At 27.8% G+C, this 21,131-nt stretch overlaps 5 protein-coding genes across 12 annotated transcripts; 3 read left to right on the forward strand and 2 right to left on the reverse strand.

Moving 5' to 3' along the window:
* Positions 1-661: 661 nt before the first annotated feature.
* On the reverse strand, positions 662-2,917 carry Had1 (beta Hydroxy acid dehydrogenase 1). Its single transcript, XM_076306141.1, has 6 exons — positions 2,760-2,917; positions 1,795-1,982; positions 1,487-1,695; positions 1,255-1,412; positions 1,020-1,162; positions 662-960 (listed from the first exon to the last, which is right to left on the reverse strand). The coding sequence occupies exons 1-6, from the start codon at positions 2,795-2,797 to the stop codon at positions 743-745; spliced, it is 954 nt and encodes a 317-aa protein (XP_076162256.1). The 5' UTR covers positions 2,798-2,917; the 3' UTR covers positions 662-742.
* A 211-nt stretch (positions 2,918-3,128) lies between these two features.
* On the forward strand, positions 3,129-8,435 carry Rel (nuclear factor NF-kappa-B family member relish). 4 transcript variants are annotated; one of them, XM_076306137.1, is made up of 18 exons: positions 3,129-3,345; positions 4,066-4,167; positions 4,249-4,394; positions 4,537-4,700; positions 4,822-4,960; positions 5,121-5,262; positions 5,346-5,450; positions 5,526-5,637; positions 5,709-5,836; positions 5,908-6,111; positions 6,305-6,384; positions 6,471-6,716; positions 6,822-6,945; positions 7,011-7,255; positions 7,376-7,531; positions 7,609-7,737; positions 7,856-8,110; positions 8,202-8,435. In XM_076306137.1, exons 2-18 carry the CDS (start codon positions 4,077-4,079, stop codon positions 8,304-8,306), a joined length of 2,571 nt encoding a protein of 856 aa, XP_076162252.1. In that variant the 5' UTR covers positions 3,129-3,345; positions 4,066-4,076; the 3' UTR covers positions 8,307-8,435. The 4 variants fall into 4 exon arrangements, with proteins under 4 accessions (XP_076162252.1, XP_076162251.1, XP_076162253.1 ...); XM_076306136.1 differs by lacking the exon at positions 3,129-3,345 and adding an exon at positions 3,352-3,602; XM_076306138.1 differs by lacking the exon at positions 3,129-3,345 and adding an exon at positions 3,794-3,833.
* A 327-nt stretch (positions 8,436-8,762) lies between these two features.
* Positions 8,763-10,727, forward strand: LOC143144581 (vesicle transport protein SFT2B). Of its 2 annotated transcripts, none has more exons than XM_076307150.1 (4): positions 8,763-9,292; positions 9,549-9,718; positions 10,056-10,173; positions 10,252-10,719. In XM_076307150.1, exons 1-4 carry the CDS (start codon positions 9,224-9,226, stop codon positions 10,378-10,380), a joined length of 486 nt encoding a protein of 161 aa, XP_076163265.1. In that variant the 5' UTR covers positions 8,763-9,223; the 3' UTR covers positions 10,381-10,719. The 2 variants fall into 2 exon arrangements, with proteins under 2 accessions (XP_076163265.1, XP_076163266.1); XM_076307151.1 differs by lacking the exon at positions 8,763-9,292 and adding an exon at positions 9,314-9,429 and having other exon boundaries at positions 10,252-10,727.
* A 1,551-nt stretch (positions 10,728-12,278) lies between these two features.
* On the forward strand, positions 12,279-15,353 carry Pen (karyopherin subunit alpha). 2 transcript variants are annotated; one of them, XM_076306330.1, is made up of 8 exons: positions 12,279-12,447; positions 12,889-12,988; positions 13,119-13,432; positions 13,511-13,766; positions 13,831-13,969; positions 14,082-14,440; positions 14,513-14,845; positions 14,908-15,352. In XM_076306330.1, the coding sequence occupies exons 2-8, from the start codon at positions 12,923-12,925 to the stop codon at positions 14,998-15,000; spliced, it is 1,560 nt and encodes a 519-aa protein (XP_076162445.1). In that variant the 5' UTR covers positions 12,279-12,447; positions 12,889-12,922; the 3' UTR covers positions 15,001-15,352. The 2 variants fall into 2 exon arrangements, with proteins under 2 accessions (XP_076162445.1, XP_076162446.1); XM_076306331.1 differs by lacking the exon at positions 12,279-12,447 and adding an exon at positions 12,787-12,805 and having other exon boundaries at positions 14,908-15,353.
* A 133-nt stretch (positions 15,354-15,486) lies between these two features.
* Positions 15,487-20,522, reverse strand: Ocrl (Oculocerebrorenal syndrome of Lowe). Of its 3 annotated transcripts, none has more exons than XM_076307148.1 (19): positions 20,356-20,521; positions 19,927-20,057; positions 19,645-19,825; positions 19,394-19,528; positions 19,210-19,322; positions 18,990-19,132; positions 18,746-18,919; positions 18,485-18,647; positions 18,222-18,400; positions 17,918-18,139; positions 17,716-17,851; positions 17,461-17,640; positions 17,298-17,394; positions 17,080-17,217; positions 16,911-17,008; positions 16,642-16,819; positions 16,448-16,575; positions 16,263-16,374; positions 15,487-16,196 (listed from the first exon to the last, which is right to left on the reverse strand). In XM_076307148.1, the coding sequence occupies exons 2-19, from the start codon at positions 19,987-19,989 to the stop codon at positions 16,036-16,038; spliced, it is 2,601 nt and encodes an 866-aa protein (XP_076163263.1). In that variant the 5' UTR covers positions 19,990-20,057; positions 20,356-20,521; the 3' UTR covers positions 15,487-16,035. The 3 variants fall into 3 exon arrangements, with proteins under 3 accessions (XP_076163263.1, XP_076163262.1, XP_076163264.1); XM_076307147.1 differs by having other exon boundaries at positions 20,351-20,521; XM_076307149.1 differs by having other exon boundaries at positions 19,394-19,522; positions 19,927-20,522.
* Positions 20,523-21,131: the final 609 nt, after the last annotated feature.

Genomic DNA, 21,131 nt, shown 5'->3' on the forward strand with positions numbered 1-21,131 from the left:
GATGCTATACATGTAAACATACTTACAACAAATTATTCTTGAAATCGATAATTCTTAATTATTGAGTATGCATCTCAATACTCTTTCGAAACATATTGATGTTGACATGTTAGTTCAATCCGAACCAAATTAAATTCACAGAATATTTAACAATTGTTGTTTTTTTTAAATTTACGACTACAAAATAGTTCCTGCTGTATTTGAAAATATGTGTTTTTTTCTTTTTGTGTTTAGAAAATACTTTCATATTTATATTATTAAATTTATATCTTGATTTGGATTTTGTGTAACTGTTAATTGTACAAATACCTAACCATAAGTTATTAAATAGCCATGAATTTCGATTCTATTTTACTGTCAATCTTTCTTTTGCTTTTTCTGAATCAACCTGAATGTATTAGTCTACATGAAACATATCAATGTACCCGAAGCAATCGAGCTACTTGATTGCACGCCCGAGTTCACACGAAGCTGTAATATTGGGTACCCGCACACTTATACAATGTTATTCTATCCTACTTTTGCCTTCGCAGAGTAGAAGTAAATTAGAACTGGTAGGGAAAACGTTCAGCACTCAACGTATAAGTCAAATTCAGCTCTTAACGAAGAAATACTGCATTAAAAATTTTAAATGTAAGTTTTGGTAAATAATTCATCTCAGTTGATTATAGAAATGTAATTTTTATTTCAACTTAATTAATGAAATACATTTTAACATGGAATAATTTTAATATTTAGTCATTTATTTTTCTTTATTCAATTCTTTCTTTAACAAAGACAATCTCGTTAAAGCTTCATCTCTCCACGCACGTCTTTCTTGAAGTTTATCCAATGGACACATTTGATTGAGTTCGTTACTAATCTTTTCGGCCATCTCACCTTCAAATTTAGGAGTTGGACCAAACGTCATACTTACATCATAAATTGAATTTTTGTATGTCTCGCAATACTTTTTCATTCCTCAAAAGAAAATTAATCAATAAATATTTATATTTTCAATGCATAGTGAATTATTTTACCTTCTGCATTCAAATGCGCAGCTTCAAAAGCACCGAGAAAAGCGTATCGCATTCCAAGACCCTCGCTCATGACTGCATCCACATCTTTCGCGCTCAATATTCCATCAGCTACTAATCTCCATGCTTCGTTTAAGATTGCATATCTGTATGTATTTATTATAAATTAATTTTTTTCAATAGGTAATATATAATTACCTATTACAAAGTTACTTGGTATAAATAAAAGTTTACATACTGTATTCTATTGAGCGCAAAACCATCAATTTCTCTACTAAATACAACTGGCTTTTGGCCTATTTCGGTCATAATGGCTTTCGTTTGCAATGGTATTTCAGCGCGCGTCCATGGTGCGGGTACAATTTCTACAAGTGGTACGTAGTATGGAGGATTTACCTATGTTTATTATAATATAAATGTTTATTATTTTTTAATTGAACTCTAACGTATGTAGTTCAAATCTAACATACCGGGTGTGACACAATTATTTGTTCACGATGTTTTAATTTTTCGCTAAACAAAGATGGACGGAATGTGGACGTTGATGAAGACAAAATTACTTTGTTATCGACTACATTATCAAGTTCATTGTAAACTTTCAGTTTCAATGACAGGTTTTCAGGGACGCATTCTTGAATAAGCTTAGCTCCTTTTACAGTATCAGCTAAATTAGACGATCCTATCCGAAATATTTAAATATTCAATTAATAATATCTAACAATTACATCACTAATCAATCCGGATACATAATAATTGCAAATACGCTATATAAGCAAACCTTTGATTAATTTCAATTGTTGATCGGCGGTAAGTGTACCTCGTAAAAGGCCACTATTTTCAAGGCGTTTTAATTGTTGCTGAATATCTTCGAGAGCTTTTGTAATTTGTTCATTTACAATATCATAAATAATTACTTGATATCCTACACCAGCAAAAAGCATTGCCCAACTACGGCCGATTAAGCCGCTAAAATAATCATTAAATTGCAATTATATTATAAAATGTAAATTTATAAAAGTATCAATTGTATTGCTAATATTATTTTATCATATATTTTATTATCTTTTTTTGTTCTTGTAACTTTAGTCCTTTAAACAATATTTTATATTTTATATTGTACACATTTTATAACCACCGTGTGAATAAATACAAATATAACTCTTGATGTAACTCTTCTTAATTTATCGTTTAATTTGTTCATTTGCCGACGACTATAACCTTGTTAGTTTATCATTGATAAGATAACTCAGGATACTAAGTGTTAGAAAATATATTTCAATTCAAAATTAATCTATAAATGAATGTAATTTTTAAAGTTTTATTTTCTGTGATTAATACTGAAAATTAACATTAGATGTGTTATTTTTCTGTTAATCCAATGTAGTACTCGATTATTGTTTCGGGAAAAATCAGGCAAATAATTTTTTAAATATAAGTTTCTAATATATCTCATAAAAAAAGTATCCGATAAACACGTTTATGCACTTAACATTACGTAAATGACAGATAAAAAATATTGAACACAAGTTCCATTAATATTACGAAATTAATTGATTATGTTTATAAGTTCAAATTTATATTGTAACTGCTTATGAATGATTTTTATAAATAATATGATTATACGTATGAATATAACACATTTACGTATGTAAAAAACTATATTATTTATTCATTTTTTAAAAATTAATGTATGTAAAAACAAATTAGAAGTATCTTTAATTCTATTTAATTAAACCTCATTACCTGCCAATTATACCAATTTTTTCGTTCTTAAGCGACATCGTTAAATACTTGGATCACTCTAGAGAACAAGATATACTTGCAATGAAGTGTAAAGAACACTGTCGTACACATGTAACTTGCCTTTCTAAAGCTTATATATATGTACATAATCTTAAGTAAACCCCCACTATTTCTGTTTAATGTGATTCATTCTACATTCTTCACATATTGAAGTATTATTTTGCACTCAACTACCTCTAACGACATTTTCCGGTATTACTGTATATATAAAATTAAAAGAGAGTTATTACGATTAAATATATAATTATTTGAAATTTCAATACAATCATAAAAATACAATACGAATTTATTGTTTAATATTAACGAAGTTATGCGAAATCAAAATAATGTTTAAGAAAATGTAATATAATTTTATGAAGATATATAATCAGGGCCTTTATTGTTGTTATTACGATCCTTTTTTGCGGGAAACTTATTAGTGAAGAATGATTGGTTAACAATACTCGGTTTCTACGGGGAAAAACCTACAACTGCAGTCAAGGTTATATTCTGACGCACTGTCAACATAAGCTAGTATTCGTATTCGGTAAGTACGTGATCGTCTTCAGCATCTTACCGTTCTGTAATAGTTGTTTAATTTGAAAAAGTTTCTATATAGCAATCTAGTAGTATTTAATATTTTGCAAACATTTATTATTGATCAATTCCATTATAACTGAAATAGCGAACATTCAGTTGTGTGACAATTTCTTATTAAGAAACGCAGAATGCCTGAAGTTTATGAAAATTTTATGGGTTTTCAAAATGTATCCAAAAACCAGGATTACATTTCCGACGGATATGGTAATTTTCAATTGTTTTTTGTATATATCATTTGTTTCTCATTAGATATACTAAACAAAAACATCTATCAAAATGTGTCATTTGATTATTCTGTATATTAACATTTTACAATTGTCAATTTTATTTTAATTTGTGTTTGTTAAATGATTTTGTAATACATTCATGACGTAAAACTGTTAAAAAGAAGTGTCAGATACTACAGCAATATTACTATACATGACAATCCCACTGGTATTATTAAATTATTGGTGTACTAATACTTGAACTTCTACTTTTTATTTTATTTAGTATGAAAGGACATTCAAATCAAATTTAGAATATTTGTTTCTTTTATAACCATATTTATATAAAAAGCTACAATAACTGTTTCATTAAAGCATTTTCTTTTTTTTGGATAACGTATATTTAATTTTTTTTCTTTTCAATAAAAGTATATATTTTATACACATATTTTGATCTAAAGATTTACAGACAATGAACAGTCAAGGTATATATAGTCCGTTTAATGGATCGCAAGGAACAGCAAGTGTTGCTTCACCTATGTCAACTTCATCATCATTTCAGGGTATTAATTTAAAAAAAAGAATGACTTTTTTTTATTATAGTTTTATATAAAATACATCATTTTCCATTTCCTCTTTTTCAGTAATTGGAGAACCACATATAACAATTGTAGAGCAACCAACTGAAAAATTTAGATTTCGTTATAAATCAGAAATGATAGGAACACATGGAAGTTTGGTAGCTTCAAATGGTAATAATGGTCGCAAGAAACACGCACCAACAGTACAAGTATGCACATGTATATATATACATTTATATCTTGTTACGATCTCCATTTTGTAATATGTATATTGAAATATTTAAAGTATTTTTAAACAGGTTAATGAAAATTATTTGACTAGTTAATAAATAATTTCAATATATTATTTAGTTACATAATTTTATGGACAATGCAATAATACGTTGTACACTGGTTACATCTGATGAAGGTCAGAGAATACCTCATGCTCATAGATTAGTGCGGAGAGAAGATGGCATTGATTCTGATGACCCACATCATATTAAGGTTTCTCCAGCACTTGGATTTACTGCAACGTATGTTACTTTTCATTGGTCTATTAGTTTTATAGAGTTAAATTTAACTACATTAGATTTAACAATACCACTTATTATTCATTTATTTTTTTCTTTATTATTTTTATAATGTAATACCTAGATTTCATGGAATGGGAATTATACACACTGCAAAGAAACATGTTAGGGATGAACTTATAAGAAAGATGCGTATGGAAGCTTTAGAAACAAAGAAATGGGATAACATAAATGCAACCCTTAATGTACGGGAAGAAGCACAAGTATGTTATTTTTGTATATTGTTTTCCAATATTTTTTTTTTAGTTGGACAATTATTTTGTGTTTATTGTATTAATTATTATAGTTTATATATATATAATAGCCTAAAAGCGTACTTTTATAACTTTGAGATTTTGTTTTAATAAATGCTTGATTTTAAAGATTAAAGCTGATGCTGAATACTTTCAAAAATGTGTGAATTTAAACAGTGTTGCATTATGTTTTCGAGCATTTATTTTGGATGAACATGATATTATGAGACCAATAACAGAACCTGTTTACTCACATACTATTAATAATCTTAGTAAGTAAAATAATAGAGTGTGTGTGAAAAAATATTTTATATTAAGCTAATAATTGAAAAAATTAATTTCTACAATTTACTAGAGAGTGCATTAACAGGAGAACTTAAAATATGCAGAATTGACAAATATACTAGCAGTGTTGAAGGAGGAGAAGAAGTATTTATACTTGTAGAAAAAGTAGGAAAAAGTAAGTATATTTTTTTAACAAAAGTTGTTAGAAAATAAAAATATAACTTTTTAATTCATTTCTTTTTTACTGCAGAGAATATTAAAATCAAATTTTTTGAGCTAAATGATGATGATTGTGAAATATGGAGTGCATATGGACGATTTTCAGAATTAGACGTACATCATCAATATGCAATTGTATTTCGGTACTTCAGCATTTAATGGAAATAAAGTACTTTTAAATATTAATATTGCATAATAACTTTCTTTTTTGTAGAACTCCACCATATAGAAATCTGAATATTACTTCTCCAATAGAAGTCTTTATACAATTAGAGCGACCATCTGATGCAGATTGTTCTGAACCAATAAAATTTACTTATAAACCTTGTGATAGACTCATAGGTAAGTTATATATGTAAGTTGTTCAAAATATTTATAACTTGTTTAAAATAAAATTGAAATCATATTCACAGGCAAGAAGCGCCCAAGAATGTCATACTCCGGAAGTACAGAATTACAGCATATAACATCAAATATTAAAGATGCTGAAATCAAGAATTTATCAGGAAACTTAGGTTCTGATAGTCGAGAAGTTTCTAAAGAATTACAAAGGATATTGTCAGAGGGCTGTACATCACCATTGTGCATAGACTTTCTTAATAATATGGACATTGATGGTAAGTATGAAATTCATTGTTTACAGAAATTAAAATTATTTTAAAAAATTTGTAGAAGTTCTGGTATATAAATTAAGTAAAATAAACTAGCCAAGTATAGTCGTAAATAAGCATATATTTTAAATTATGTTTCGGTTTTCTACTGTGGGATCATCTTCGGACTTCTATGAACAATTAAAATATTTTTAATTAGGTATTCTTACAGAGTATTTAACTTTTTTTGACGACGATGAAGAAAATATGCTGACTTCTGATGGTCCTATGTCTAAGCAGGTATGTATTCCTTCTCCTCAAAATTTATTTAATACAGTATGTTATTAAATCAGTAAATAATACGAAATACTCTTTCTATATTCTAGTGTGAAGATGACGCAATGTTTCCTAAACGTATACTTATTGAAGCTGTAAAATGTGTGTACATGGATGGAAAAGGTAGAGAAGAACATGTACGAAAGCTACTTAAAGATCGTTCCACCTATGGGGACTCTCCATTACACGCAGCACTCAGATATGGTCAACGTAACTACGTAAGATATCTTCTACTGTTAACAAGCATTGATAAAGAGTGTAAAATGCTTGTCAATGGGCAGAATAGTTCTGGAAAAGTAAGTGTTTTAAACAATATTTGTTTTAAATCAAAATTTAAATAAATTAGAATATTTAATATTATAATATAATTACTTTAACGGATGTAACATTTTAATTATTAGACGCCATTGCATTATGCAGTTTTACAAAATCAACCAGAAGTTACAAAAGTATTACTTATGCTTGGAGCTGATCCAAATCGATCAGATGAACATGGATCCTCTCCATTACATGCTGCTGTAAAAAGTGAGTTGAATGATTTAGAAGTGAAATAAACTTCGATCATCTATACATGTATGTATGTATTTCAGTCCCTCAAGCTGGTGCTTGTGTTGACGCTTTGTTGGAAGAAAAAATAATCGACATTGAAGCTTATAATGACGCTGGATGGACACCATTACATCTTGCAGCAGAAGCAGGATCATATGATGCAATATGCTCACTTGTTCAGGCTGGAGCTAATGTAAATAATACTGACATGTCTTATGGTCGGACGGTATTACATATAGCTGTGGAAGGTGGACACAAAGATATTGTTGAATATTTACTCAAAAAGGTATAATATCATTTTTTGCATCAGTGCAATTATTTACTCAATTATATAAAGAATTCAATGAAAGCAATGTAATTGTATAACAAAGTAATTATTTAAATTGAACACATTTTCTTATTACAGACAAATATATGTGTGAATAAAAGAAATTTCAGTGGAAATACTGCTTTACACACTGCAGTTGTATATTCTGGCATAAGAGCAAAACAACTGTGTGCATTACTAATACAACATGGAGCAGATCCACATATTCAGAATCACAATCGCGAATCAAATAATGTATGTGCTTCTTTTCAAGAATTCTTTATTAAATAATTTCAGATGCTTAATATACTTTTATTTGACATATTTAATAGGTGGAAAAAAGAAAAGGGTCACACATTGATGTAAAAGTAGAAGTTGATTCTGAAAATGAAAATGTAAATGAAAATGCAGTAGAATCAACTGGACAGTCATCATTCGACTTGGCTACAAATAAACCAGATGTAAATTATGTTATATTATTTATATTCATTTGTTACAGGATTATATATATACTGAGCTATAAAATACAATATATATATATAACTTTTTACATTAAAAAATAATTTCTCTTTTGTAAAGATTTTACAGCTTCTTAGTAGTCAAACTGAGGAAGTCGCAAATGAAATGTGTTCAGTTTCCACTAAATTAGAAGTAGAAGATGAGGATTTACAAACAAATTGGTTAAATAGTGAGCAAAAAGAAAAGTTATCCATTCTTTTAGATAAAACACAAGGATGGATAAAGCTTGCAAAACATTTAAACTTTCAATATTTTTCAAAAACACTTCAACAGAGCTCATCAAGTCCGTCACTACTTCTTCTGAATTATATTGACGTAAGCTATACATTTCTTTATTAAAATATGGTTTATATTGAAATATGATGCATGTAATATTAAATATACTACAAAGTAAATATTTTTTTAGGTACAGGCATCTTTATCTCTTACTGATATGGAAACTGTATTAAGAGATATTGGAGAGAAAGAAGCAGCAGATTATATTAATGAAATTTCATCGATATGTTCATAAACCGCGTTTTCTTACATTTAAATATTTTGTATTATGTATTGTAAATGTAGCACATAACAATATTCTGTAAAATATATGTAAATTTAAAAAAATGTTTAAATATAATATAATAAACAAAATTGTCATTAATCTATGTGTTATGTACGAACAAAAGTTATATATTTAACTTTTAAATATAAGTATGAGGTTAAAGTCATTTATATTAAAGAATTTTAGACAGTAATAATTTTACTGCATTTATTTCTGTTAAATTAAATTATTGTGCATGTGTGTGTGCATGTGTGTGTGTGTGTGTGTGTGTGTGTGTGTGTGTGTGTGTGTGTGTGTGTGTGTGTATGCATGTAATATTTATATATATGTTAAATTAGTTAATGATTTACTTTGTTATTATACAATTCAGACAATATACAATATATTTAATCAAACACTTACATATGTGTTATCATTACCCTACCAACTGTTAACCTGTTTCTGTGATACGAAAGTCTAGATTTTATAAAATTCAAGAATTTCGTAATTTGTATCACTGAATGTCCTCTAGAGACATTCTGAATACTTTTACGCATTTATATTCGGAAGAATCAGGATTTACTTCTTAATATAGAGCGGACCATATTGCAGAATCTCATAAAGAAACAGCTGTTTCCTACAGCGTACTATATTATCGCTTCATTTATATACGAGAAAACTTTTAGCTTTATAGTGATTGTAATACGTAACATTCTATTTGTTGACTTTCAGTATTAATATCAGTTAATTTATAATTACTGTCATATCAAAACTAAGCAGTGAAATGAGTCACCTATTTATGGGAGGCGGACCGTTTATAATTTGAAGGAATACTATTGTGTTAATTTACAATAGTATTACAGATAAAGTATTATTTTCAGAAAATTCTAGTTAATTTAAAGTAGAGAATGGATAAATTAAGGAGAGCCCTAAGTGGCAACGATCACTGTGACGAGGAAAGCGATATTATTACTCAGGTAATTAATATTAGTTAAATATGAATATTTAATTTTTAATAACATTAGTTTTATTGCATATATATAATTTCATGTTGTAAAAAATTCTTATTTTAAATGCTCACGATTGGTAATGGAAGGTTGATGTGGATTTTATGGTAAGGATGTACACTTAAAAACAGTATAAAATTTATATATTTTTCAATAATAACTAATACCAGTAATGATAATTCCTTAATTTCATTTTAAATTAAATTGTAAAACATTTTATTTGTAGGTTATGGATCATAATACACTAAGTTGGTCCACTCGGATAAAAGGTTTTGCTATCTGTTTTATTGTTGGTATTCTGTGCTCCTTTCTTGGATCGTTTGCCTTATTCTTAAATAAGGGACTTACAGTATTTGCTGTGTTCTATACATTAGGGAATATCATCTCACTAGCAAGGTAATATAATATATTTACTTTCAAATATCTCATTATTCACCTAAATACTTATACAAAAATATCTTTTCTTCTGAAACTACGATTACTTATTTTAATGCTCTGTTCTATTTACAAGATATATACATTTTTCATAGTTAATAATTAAATTTATCCAAAAAATTGTAATAAAGTTTGTGCCATAAAAATGATTTCAACATAGATTTGTGTGTGATTATTTTCCCAATAACCCTTTTAGTTTTATTTCAATATTTTTAGTATAAAGTGGTCTTTTATAAACAAGTCTTGTGTAAGGTTTATAATTATTTTAAAAGTCAAATATTTTTTGTTTCATTTGTAGCACATGCTTTTTAATGGGTCCATTCAATCAAATAAAGAAGATGTTTGCGGCAACAAGAGTGATTGCAACTATTTTAGTATTTGTTACAATCGCAATGACACTATTTGCAGCTTTACATGTAAGTATAGAGAAGTAAAAAGTTATGGTGTGAACTATTATAATAACAGTGACATTCAATGAATATACATATTTTTAGCTAAAAAATCCTGGATTGGCTCTTTTGTTTATAATTATTCAATCATTGGCAATGACATGGTATTCCTTATCTTATATACCTTATGCACGTGATGCTGTTAAAAAAACTGTGGAATCATGTATCACATGAAATTACTTTCAAAGGATACAGTGAAATACTTTACTTAATAAATATGTTCAAATCTCATAGTTTATATTGCACAAGCTGTGGACTGAGCTATGAAATACTGACTTAAAGATGTGAAACGTAACACTAACAGAATAGATATAAATAAACTGTAGTATGCATTTATTTTAATGAAACACAAATATAAATATACATAAATATATATCTATACTTGATTGACAATACAATAAAAATGTTCTTTGAATATAAATTTAATATTATAATATTTTATAACAATACCATAACTAAATGAAGTTATATAGTTTATATAGAATTTATAATATTTCAATAATTTTATACATATATGCATATATATATATATATGTAATATATAATTATTGTACAGTATGAGTAATTTTGTACATTAAAATGAAATTAAGCTATTTATCTCCTGTAAAATAAATTTCCTCTTACTATAGATATTTTTACATTAATATAGTTTTTAGTTATATACTTAGTTTATTACAGTTTTTGTTAATATTTGTTTGCTAATTAATGTCCATTACAACTTTTAAAAAAGTATTGACATAAATTTTTCCTTCATATTATTCTTTTAGCACTAATATAAGAAGTTGAATTTCAGATTTTTAGACATACAGGATTATTCATTATTAACAATATACTACAGAAGAATGTGATATTTCAGAAAAAATTACATTGAAAGTGTATAATAAATTTTTTAATAGGCTTTTGTTAATGGAAAAAACAATTTTTTTAATTCATGAAATATATGTGAGTTTGAGTGAAAATTACTGTTGCAAGTCTCATTAAAGATTTATCATGTATTTTACAAATATTCTGAATATTAGACTACCGTAAATTTGTTTAGAATAGATTTATGCACAGAACTAAGATATTTAACTTTTATTTCTGTAATGTCACTAAAGAATATTATACAAATTAAAAATTTTAATTTCTTAATTATCGTTTTTTTTTTTTAATACTCTACTATATAGAAACGTTCTTCGATTAGTATGAGGATTAGTTAACCACATTTTCGAAGAAGAAATTTTAGAGTTTGTTTCAACATCTTCAAGAATTTCTGGACGTGTAGCAATTAAAAATTGCCAAATTTAACGAGTGTTGTATTTTTTGAATAATAGATCTTACAGGATAATGGCAATTTAGATATCGTCCACTATACAAACAACTTGCAGCAGATGCATTACTATTGCAGGCTCCTAAGCAAGGAGCATATCCATGTATAATCGATTAGTATATCTTAATACAATAACAAGTTAATAAAGACTAGTAGTTTAAATTGATAAAATAGGAACTATAGATAACAAAACAACAATGTCGATATTTATATATAAATGTGAGATCTATTTGGGATAGTACTGTATAAAAATATGCGTTACTATGTTTATAAAGTGTATGTGTAATCGACAAATTTTCAAAGTCGGTTTTTCCAAAAACAAATGGCCATTTGCAAACACTACTAATTTTGTAATATTTGTTTCATATTAGACATAGTTACATATTTATATTAAATTTTACTAAACATAAAGAATACAAAATTAAATTCAACATATTCATAAGATATCAAATTTCCGTTAAAAAACGGTAGTTTATTCTATGTATTCTTATTAATATTTTTATTTTCATTTTAAATATTGAGACAATAATTATCAAATTTTAGCAAAGTTATAACATAATTGAAGTATATGATATTAATATTATTCATTTTGATGAGTTTAAAAGATGATTAGTAGTATTTCGACTAGTGCATTTTGATTTAAAAATTGAACGTTGAATTTTAAGTGACCAATCACGTAATATCATAATTTCAAACGCCAATCAAAATTTAAAGCGTTATTTCGTCATACAAAGATGGAAGTTCTAATTGGATGTAGATAAACAATAATTTCTTTTTCGTCCTCTGATCAGCAGCAACAGGTTCTAAGTACAAAGAAATTTTATAACCAGCCATTATACATTTGACGCGCGGGCCGCGATCAGTTCGTGAAACGTGTAATAATTTCGTACTTTATTCTGTGTATTCTTTTAATATTTATTGACATATTTACGGTGAGTGAAATTTTCAATTTTTTACAATTTAAATAGCTATTTTAAGTCACATTTTTGATGCAGCTCATACGATGCACAAAAAGAATTGCAAATAACCGTTAGAAAACGAAGGTTTGAAAAAGCGCATTATATTAGTATGATTTAGTACATGATATATTATATATTTTACATAATCCAAAATATGATTATTCAGATTTACGTAGATTCTTAATATAATTCATTTTGTCCAATTGCCTTGCTATGGACAATAAGTTAATTAATTAGTAATCACGGTATATGTCCTTAAAGTTTCACATACTGTGAAGTAATAATGAAATAAAAATAACCTTTAACATCTTTTATAACATCAAATAATTTAGTTAGTTTTCTCGAAGTTCCTAAATTCTTTTCATGAAAGTATATCAGTACTTTAGTGTTTAATTATTATGTGAATTTTTACAGAAAAACGTACTTACTTTGCTTGATTTGTTGAAAAATGCCTGCACCAGAAGTTGATAGCCATAACCGTAAGGCCAATTTCAAATTCAATTATAAACATGAAGTAAGTTAATTACATTACATGTTTAATAAAATAATTTAAATACAAAAGCTTATTAAGAATTCTGTTATTTTAATCCTCTATTTGTTTCAAAAAGAAGTAGTACATGCGATTACATAATTTATTATTGTAGGAGGCACGTAGAAGAAGGAGTGAAATATCAGTAGAATTAAGGAAAGCCAGGAAGGATGAACAGTTATTAAAACGCAGAAATCTCAATGTGGTCAAGGAGCCCCAAAGTCCTACGGGTGAAACTAATCTTTCACCCATTTCTACATCTATAGAAGAAATTGTTGTTGGAATGAAATCTTCAGATGAAACGATTCAACTTCAGGCAACACAAGCATGCAGAAAAATGTTAAGCAGAGAAAAGAATCCTCCCATAGATACTATGATACAACGTGGAATTGTTCCACACTGCATTGAATTCTTGGATTGTCATCACAAGTATATACATCATAGACAATTTATTCTACTCCTATCTAAGTTCACAAATTATTTATTATTTTCTTAAAATGTTTGTAGTGCTGCACTGCAATTTGAAGCAGCATGGGCACTGACCAATGTAGCTTCTGGTACACAAGAGCAAACTCATGTTGTTATTAAACATGGTGCTATACCAAAATTAGTTGCATTGCTTAAATCTGCATCACCTAATGTTGCTGAACAAGCAGTGTGGGCACTTGGAAATATTGCTGGAGATGGACCAATGGCTCGTGATTTTGTTCTTGGACATGATGCTATGCCGCTTTTACTAGAATTAATCAAACCTGATACTTCTGTATGTATAATGTATGTTTATTTCAATATAGGTATATACTTAGTAAAGTTTATTGTCGATATAGGTGACATTTACTCGTAACATTGTGTGGACATTGTCAAATTTGTGCCGTAATAAAAATCCTCCACCTCCATTTGAAGTTGTACGAACTGCTCTTCCAGTGTTAAACCGTTTGCTCAGTAATACTGATAAAGACATACTTGGTGAGTTAATTGTATTTATTATTGCATTTTTAGAATATACCGATTTTCTAATTGAAAGGAACATTTTTGAAGTATGTATCAATTTTTAAAATGATATAATTTAACATTACAGCTGATGCTTGTTGGGCTCTTTCATATCTTACTGATGGTTCCAATGATAAAATACAAGCAGTAGTTGAAAGTGGAGTTATTCCAAAACTTGTGGATTTACTTGCTTCAACTGAAATACCAGTACTAACACCAGCACTTCGGGCAGTTGGGAATATTGTTACAGGCAATGATATGCAAACAGATGCAATAATATCAGCAGGTGGTGTACAACATTTAGGAGTATTATTGCAACATCATCGTATTAATATTGTCAAAGAGGCAGCATGGACTATTAGTAACATTACTGCTGGTAATATAGACCAAATTCAACATGTTATAAATGCTGGATTGTTGCCACCCTTAATACATGTTCTACAATCTGTAAGTAAATTGTCCATTTCAGTAAATATGATTTTATACTAAAAATAATTAATTTTGTACTTGATTGTATAGGGAGATTTTAAATGTCAAAAAGAAGCAGCATGGGCTGTGACTAATTTAACTTCAAGTGGATCTGTACAGCAGTTAGCTCAACTAATTCAGATGGGAGTGCTGATACCATTTTGTAATTTGTTAGAAGCCAAGGATTGGAAAACTATAATTGTCGTTCTTGATGGATTGACTAACATTTTGAATGCAGCAGGAAAAATGGGAGAAGTTGAACGTGTAGCTATTATGATAGAAGAAGTTGGAGGTTTGGATAAATTGGAAACTTTGCAACATCACAAAGTAGAACAAGTGTATCAAAAAGCCGTCGCAATGATTGATACTTTCTTCTCAGATGGGGTAAGCATCACATAGTATGTAGGTAGAGTAAATGTATTATATAAACTTATTATTATTCACAGGAAGTTGAAGAACCAACATTAGCACCTGCGACAGCTGAGGGTCAGTTAGAGTTTAAATCAACTGAACCAACTCAAAAAGGTTTTAACTTTTAGAATTTTTTAATCATTTGTCATTCAATATGCTATAGTGTGTTTCAGTTCGTTTTGTAAATATATTTGCACTTATTTGTCAGGAAAGATAAACATTAAAGACAATTTTTGTTGTCTTTCTCGTAACTCTTTACCTACGTTTTGCACATTTCATGATAAAATTATCTTTCATTTAATATTTTATTTCATAGATAACTGTAGAATTGCCATTTGTTCACTATCTTCTTCATTCATTCTTGGCATATTGGAATTTTAGTATTTTTTCTATACATATTATGTGCTTTATGATTTTTCGTAACAGTTGTTCTTAAAGCCAACTGTTTTGCATTCTTTTTCAAATCGATAATATTTAAAGAAATCATAAAAATTAATCACCACTAAAGTCTTATTTACCAATTGTTTTCATGTTTTTTTTTTTTTGTTTACAAGTAAATGTCAATTTGTTAAATTATGTGGCTAAAAATAAAATATTACAAGTCACATTAATCATCACATTTTGTATGTATTTTTTAATAAAATTTTGATACAAAAGTTGACACGTGTTCATAATACTCAAGTTCTTTCTAAATAATCTTGCACATGTACATAACATTACAATAATAAATGTTGTACAAGGTTTAAACTTAAAATTATCTCTATGCAGACTTAAAATTATTATTACAATTCTAAACACTTAGTAATAATATTAAGCTAACATATTATTAATTTAGAATGTGTCAAAGAACTTAATTTCTTATTATGAATAAATTTACATATTACATAATTATAAAGACTAGATGAGATTGTAACTGGGATACTTTTTCCTATTACCTAATTATGAGTCTTTCACACACGGCATACAATGTATTTATTCAAAATAAGTTTTTGAATTGGCAAGTTATTTACGTATAATGTATTTTAATAAAAATTTTGTTCGCGTCATTATTAAGTACTATCATAGAAGTATTAAATGTCGCAAAATATTTTCTTAATGTGTTGCTAATTAAATTACTATTTCTAACTAAACAAAACGGGCATAACGTTCTGCTTCTTTTAAAGCTAATAATGGCTGTATTGATCACTTTGATCGTTCATCAAAAAATGATAAACAAATGCTGCCTTTTTTCTATCCATTGTTGCTTGAACAGTACGACTTCTCTGATTTCGATCGTCTCTACTTCTTGGTGAGTCTCTTAAGAAAATTGATCCAAACAATGTTGCTACAAAATTAGTGATTAGAAATTGTTGATTATAATAAAGAATAATTATAATAAAGAAAGTTTTACCAAGAGTTTTCGCATCCAATTCATTATCTTGAGTATGATTAAGTAGTTCTTTTAAAAAATAACATATGTAAAGGAAAACTGTTCTCCTTATTTCTGGAAGCTGCATTACAATCTATAAAATAATTATAACAATGATTGACTATTATCTACATAACATCATTTTTCTATAAACAATCGATGTGTACCTGTTTGCATTGTAAGTAATTTATTGCTGCAGTTAAACACACACTATGCAAATTATATGGAATTAATGGTTCAGCTGTTGACTCTAAAAGCAGGAGCAATGCTTCTGCAACAGAATGCACGCTACCAGCTTTATAAAAGTTAAGGAATCAAAATAATTTATAGTCTTTTAAATTTTACATTTAGAAAAGGATACGCATTGGATCTTGACTCCAATTGTCTAACCAATCTCTTATAGCTATAATTTCACTATGATGTCCTGGTGTTTCAAAAAGTCCTGCCGTTTTTATACCATGTCGATACAATTTGTCAACCAAAAACCATATCTCTTTCGGTACAGCATGTGGGTCTTGGGAAAGATTTTTATTATTTTCCTATAATATGAAGAAATTGACTAATATTGACATTTTTGTATATTGTACTAAATACTTGTTCTATTGTTTATATTTAATATAACTTGCTTACAAGTTCCATTAATCTGCCAATAGGAATTTCTCGGATTGGCACCGAAATGTGTACTAGTGCTTCTATTGAAGATCCAAAACAACTTCTTTCATAAGTACCTGAGAGCAAAAATCCATATTATTTGTTTTTTATTTTGCATAAACGTAACATAAAATTTGAGTGCCACTACCTGTAACGGTTATGAATATATCCTTTCCTCCTTCAAGATGTAAAATCAAAATATCATACAATTTATCTTCTCCAGAATTTAATTTGCAAGCCGACCTTTTGTCAACATATATTTCGAATCTAGTATCGCACTTTTCTCCTAAAGTACAACAAATATTGAATTTTTCAATAATACTATAATCTTTAGAAAAAGAAAAAGAGAAAGCACACGAATTATACCTGGTTTTATAAAACCTTTAAAGGGTTCTATATCCAACCAATCTTTACAATAAGTAGTGTCGCCTAATTTTTTTATAAATTCAAATTGAACTGGTACCTACAAAAACAATAAAATTATTATCTGTGTAAGATATATTATAGTTTTTTTTTTCGAATTTTTTACCTGGCCAGTATTAGCAATAATAAGTTCTTTGCTACTAGGTTCAAGAAATTTCAAAGTATCGAATATGATTTCTGTAGTGTCAACCATTACTTGTGGTAAGAATTCATTTTCCAATTTATCAAGTTTTTTCATAACTTCTTCATGAATTTTACGATACTTAGTCATATCTATAATTCTGATCTGAAAGTAGTTACAAAACATGAAACCCATTAATGAATGATTATTACACTACTGAGTTTAAATATTCGTACTTACCTGAGAATCAAAACTAGCACTAACTGGTTTGTGATCAGAGATTTTTAGTTCAAGATGACTTCTATAGTCAACTGATGTAATTGCCTCTCCTTTCCAAAGTACACGATCACACCATGCTGGTGCTCTGCCCTTCTCACTGTATAATTTATACATTTGTAACAACAAAATATATAAATATGAATGTAATAATAATTCAATTGACCTTGAATCCCAATTATCAGTGCCTGGATCGTATTTGTATGTTGGTTTAAATGTAATTTCTGCTTCCTGAAATCCTTGTAAGACACGGCCTAATCGTCGTTGTTGACAAAGTTGATCTAGAGCCAAAACAGGAGCATAGTTTGCCGTTTCTATATGCTGTTTAGCGATTGCAACGTCCATCTCTGTTATACGGTAATTTAAATCTCCCAACCAGTAGATTTGGCTATGTTTAAAATTTTGTTTTTTTTTTTAAGTATATCTTTACTGAAATATATTTTGCAAAATGATTTTAATTGAATACTTACTCGTGATCCTTAAAACTCTTAGGTGGGACATATTTTGAAAAAGATAACCGTGCACATATATCTGCATAATCTTGATTTCGCCTTTCATACTCTTCACAATGTGCTGCTAAGTGAGCATTAACAAAACAGATAGATGTGTTGTGAATAGAACAACTTACTGCTACTCCTCCTTTATTACCCTATTAAGATTAGATACACTATAATAGTTTCATATACTAGTGTTCAAAAGTTTTAGGTTTTATTAAAAGAATAATAAATATTACCATTTTACCCATGATACCAGTGCCTACTGTATCAACTGATACATCTCTTATAAATGGTATATGACTATGTAAAGCATATATGAGTAACATCATACCCACTAATCTTACAATGGCCACTTGTTCATATACACCATCTGGATGAAGAGATTTCGCTACAACTTGCCTATAAAAATAATAATAGTATATAAATAATAATAATAAAAATAATGTTGAAATAATAATTGACACTTTTCAATAATAACTTTATTATAACTTTAGTACCTCCATTCTTCTTCTCTTGGAGTATCATTAAAAAGAAATGCTTCTTTAGTTAAATCTAATTCTTGAAATCCTATTGCATATACATCTGGTGGTGTTTTGTCATAACTTAACCATTCATTCAATTTAATACCATTTGGTGGTTGACCATTCACATTCCATGTACCAATAAATATACTACAATAAATTGATTCCTTACACAAAAGAGGTTAAAACAAGTCAAATTTATAAACAAAAGAAAACTAACCGAAATGTTTTACTGTATGTATAGTCATCTTCCTTGCATGCCATTTGGTACCGTACTGCTGATTCTCTGGCAGCTACTGGAGATTTGCCAGAAGCAATGTTACGCCTTGTTACAACTAGAACTGGACTTTCCAAATCTAACAGCTACAAAATTTATTTATATTAGAATTTGAATTAATTATAAAGGAAACAATTATTTTAGTATAAATCTGCATACTAACAGGATCAGCAATATCTTGTACATCATCATCGTTGGCACTCAAGCTACGTGTGCTTCCTGATAATTTTTGAATCCATGAAAAATCTGATGTTGAATTATTTGTTGTTTGATATACTAGAATTATTAAAAATAATTTCTATTAGCATTTAATATAAAATTTATTGTATTTAGCAATAAATATTTACCTTCTATAGCTCTAAATATTTCAGATACTAAAGAACTAGTTCCTACTCCAGGTCTCATTTCAAATACTAAGTGTAATTTTCTTGATGTTACATTAAGATAGACATCTAGATTGTCTTCCTTTTTTTCATCTGTCTCTTTAACAAATGTGATTTATTGAGTAAATAATAAAGTGATTATAATTCTAATTTCAAGTTTACAACATTATACATAGCTAATTATAGTAAATTATTAATTTAGGAAAATTACGTACTTATATTGCATTTAAAATCTTGATCAATGGGCAATAATCTTTCTATAGTAAGATCACTATAAACTTGAGGAGGTGTTCTAGAACTAATTAAAATAGCTAATGCTTGAGTTGTTCCTTTGCCGAGAAGTGCTATAATTCTTACAGTTTTAACACAACCCTGTATCAATGATGCTTCCGTTGTCTTTACATATGAATAAGGTTTTAGAAAGAAATAATATGTATATAAATATAATAATAACATAAAAAAAATAAATTATTATATTATTTTTAATAAAAGGATACAGTTATCACAGTCTCTCCTGAAATAAATTTTGATTGCACAACCAATTGTTCTGGTGATGACATATTGATTGGTAAAATATTGTATATTTCTCAAAATATTTCACATAAAGTTTTCAAGCAACACGTGATGGCTATTCATGTAAATTATAAAATATTAATGAATTGTATTATATTTTACAATACACTACATAATATTATTTCATAGGATATTGTTATTGAAATACTTGTCATTGACACTTGTTTATTATTGACTATAATAATTTGATAATGAAAATGGTAATATAATTGCTCGTTTAAATTATTATTAATAATATAGTAAAATAACATCGATAACACGGAACTTGTATAGAATTAGTTACAGTTATCATTTATATTGATTGGTTCCGTCAGAAATCGTATTTTTCACGTGTATAAGATACGTCACCTTACTTTATTTGTACTAAAAATTAACTAGCGTTGCAATTTTTCACAGATACTACTGCATTTTATTAGTAGATGTCTTAATACTATCAATAAAGCATTTGTACTAGTAAGTTTAATTTATCATTGAACAAATATGAATGACAGATTAGAGTAACTGACGTTAGACATGATTAAATTTGTTTCGTAGTATGTACTAAAGAAGTCAATGTAGCTGATATCTAATATTTGTACTCTACATACATACATTTATGTTATGTATGTATAATTATTATCAATGTGTAGAAACTTACTTTGGTGCATTTTCATATAGGGAAGTCGGCACAATAAAGGCAGTTTTTATCAAAATTTTACACGCAATGTACTTATTCATATATGAGTTTAGTTGGATAATTTTATTTGTTTTATGCAATGAAACAAAAATTAAATTAAGATATACGTCTATTTTGTTAAAATTACATACATTTTTTTGTTTTTATTCTACATTTATTGTCACATATATCTAACATTGTGCGTACAAAATGAAGCAATTTATTTTAATTTATTTAAAATAAAGTAAACATATATGTACAAATCTTTATCTATTATATGCATACAAATGTTTTGTTTTTTAGATTAGAAAACATTTATATGCATAAAGAAAAACGTTTATTTAATCCAAATTATTATGGAGCTAACTTTTGAAAATTTTGAGCGCGCCATAGAATTTCCCTAGCAAGCAGGAAGTACCCATATGCGGATTGAAAAATATGCCGACTTCCTGAAGCGCCGTAAGCGAATCTTCC

The sequence above is a fragment of the Ptiloglossa arizonensis genome, chromosome 3, assembly GCF_051014685.1.
Source record: "Ptiloglossa arizonensis isolate GNS036 chromosome 3, iyPtiAriz1_principal, whole genome shotgun sequence".
In the NCBI taxonomy this organism is placed as follows: Eukaryota; Metazoa; Arthropoda; class Insecta; order Hymenoptera; family Colletidae; genus Ptiloglossa; species Ptiloglossa arizonensis.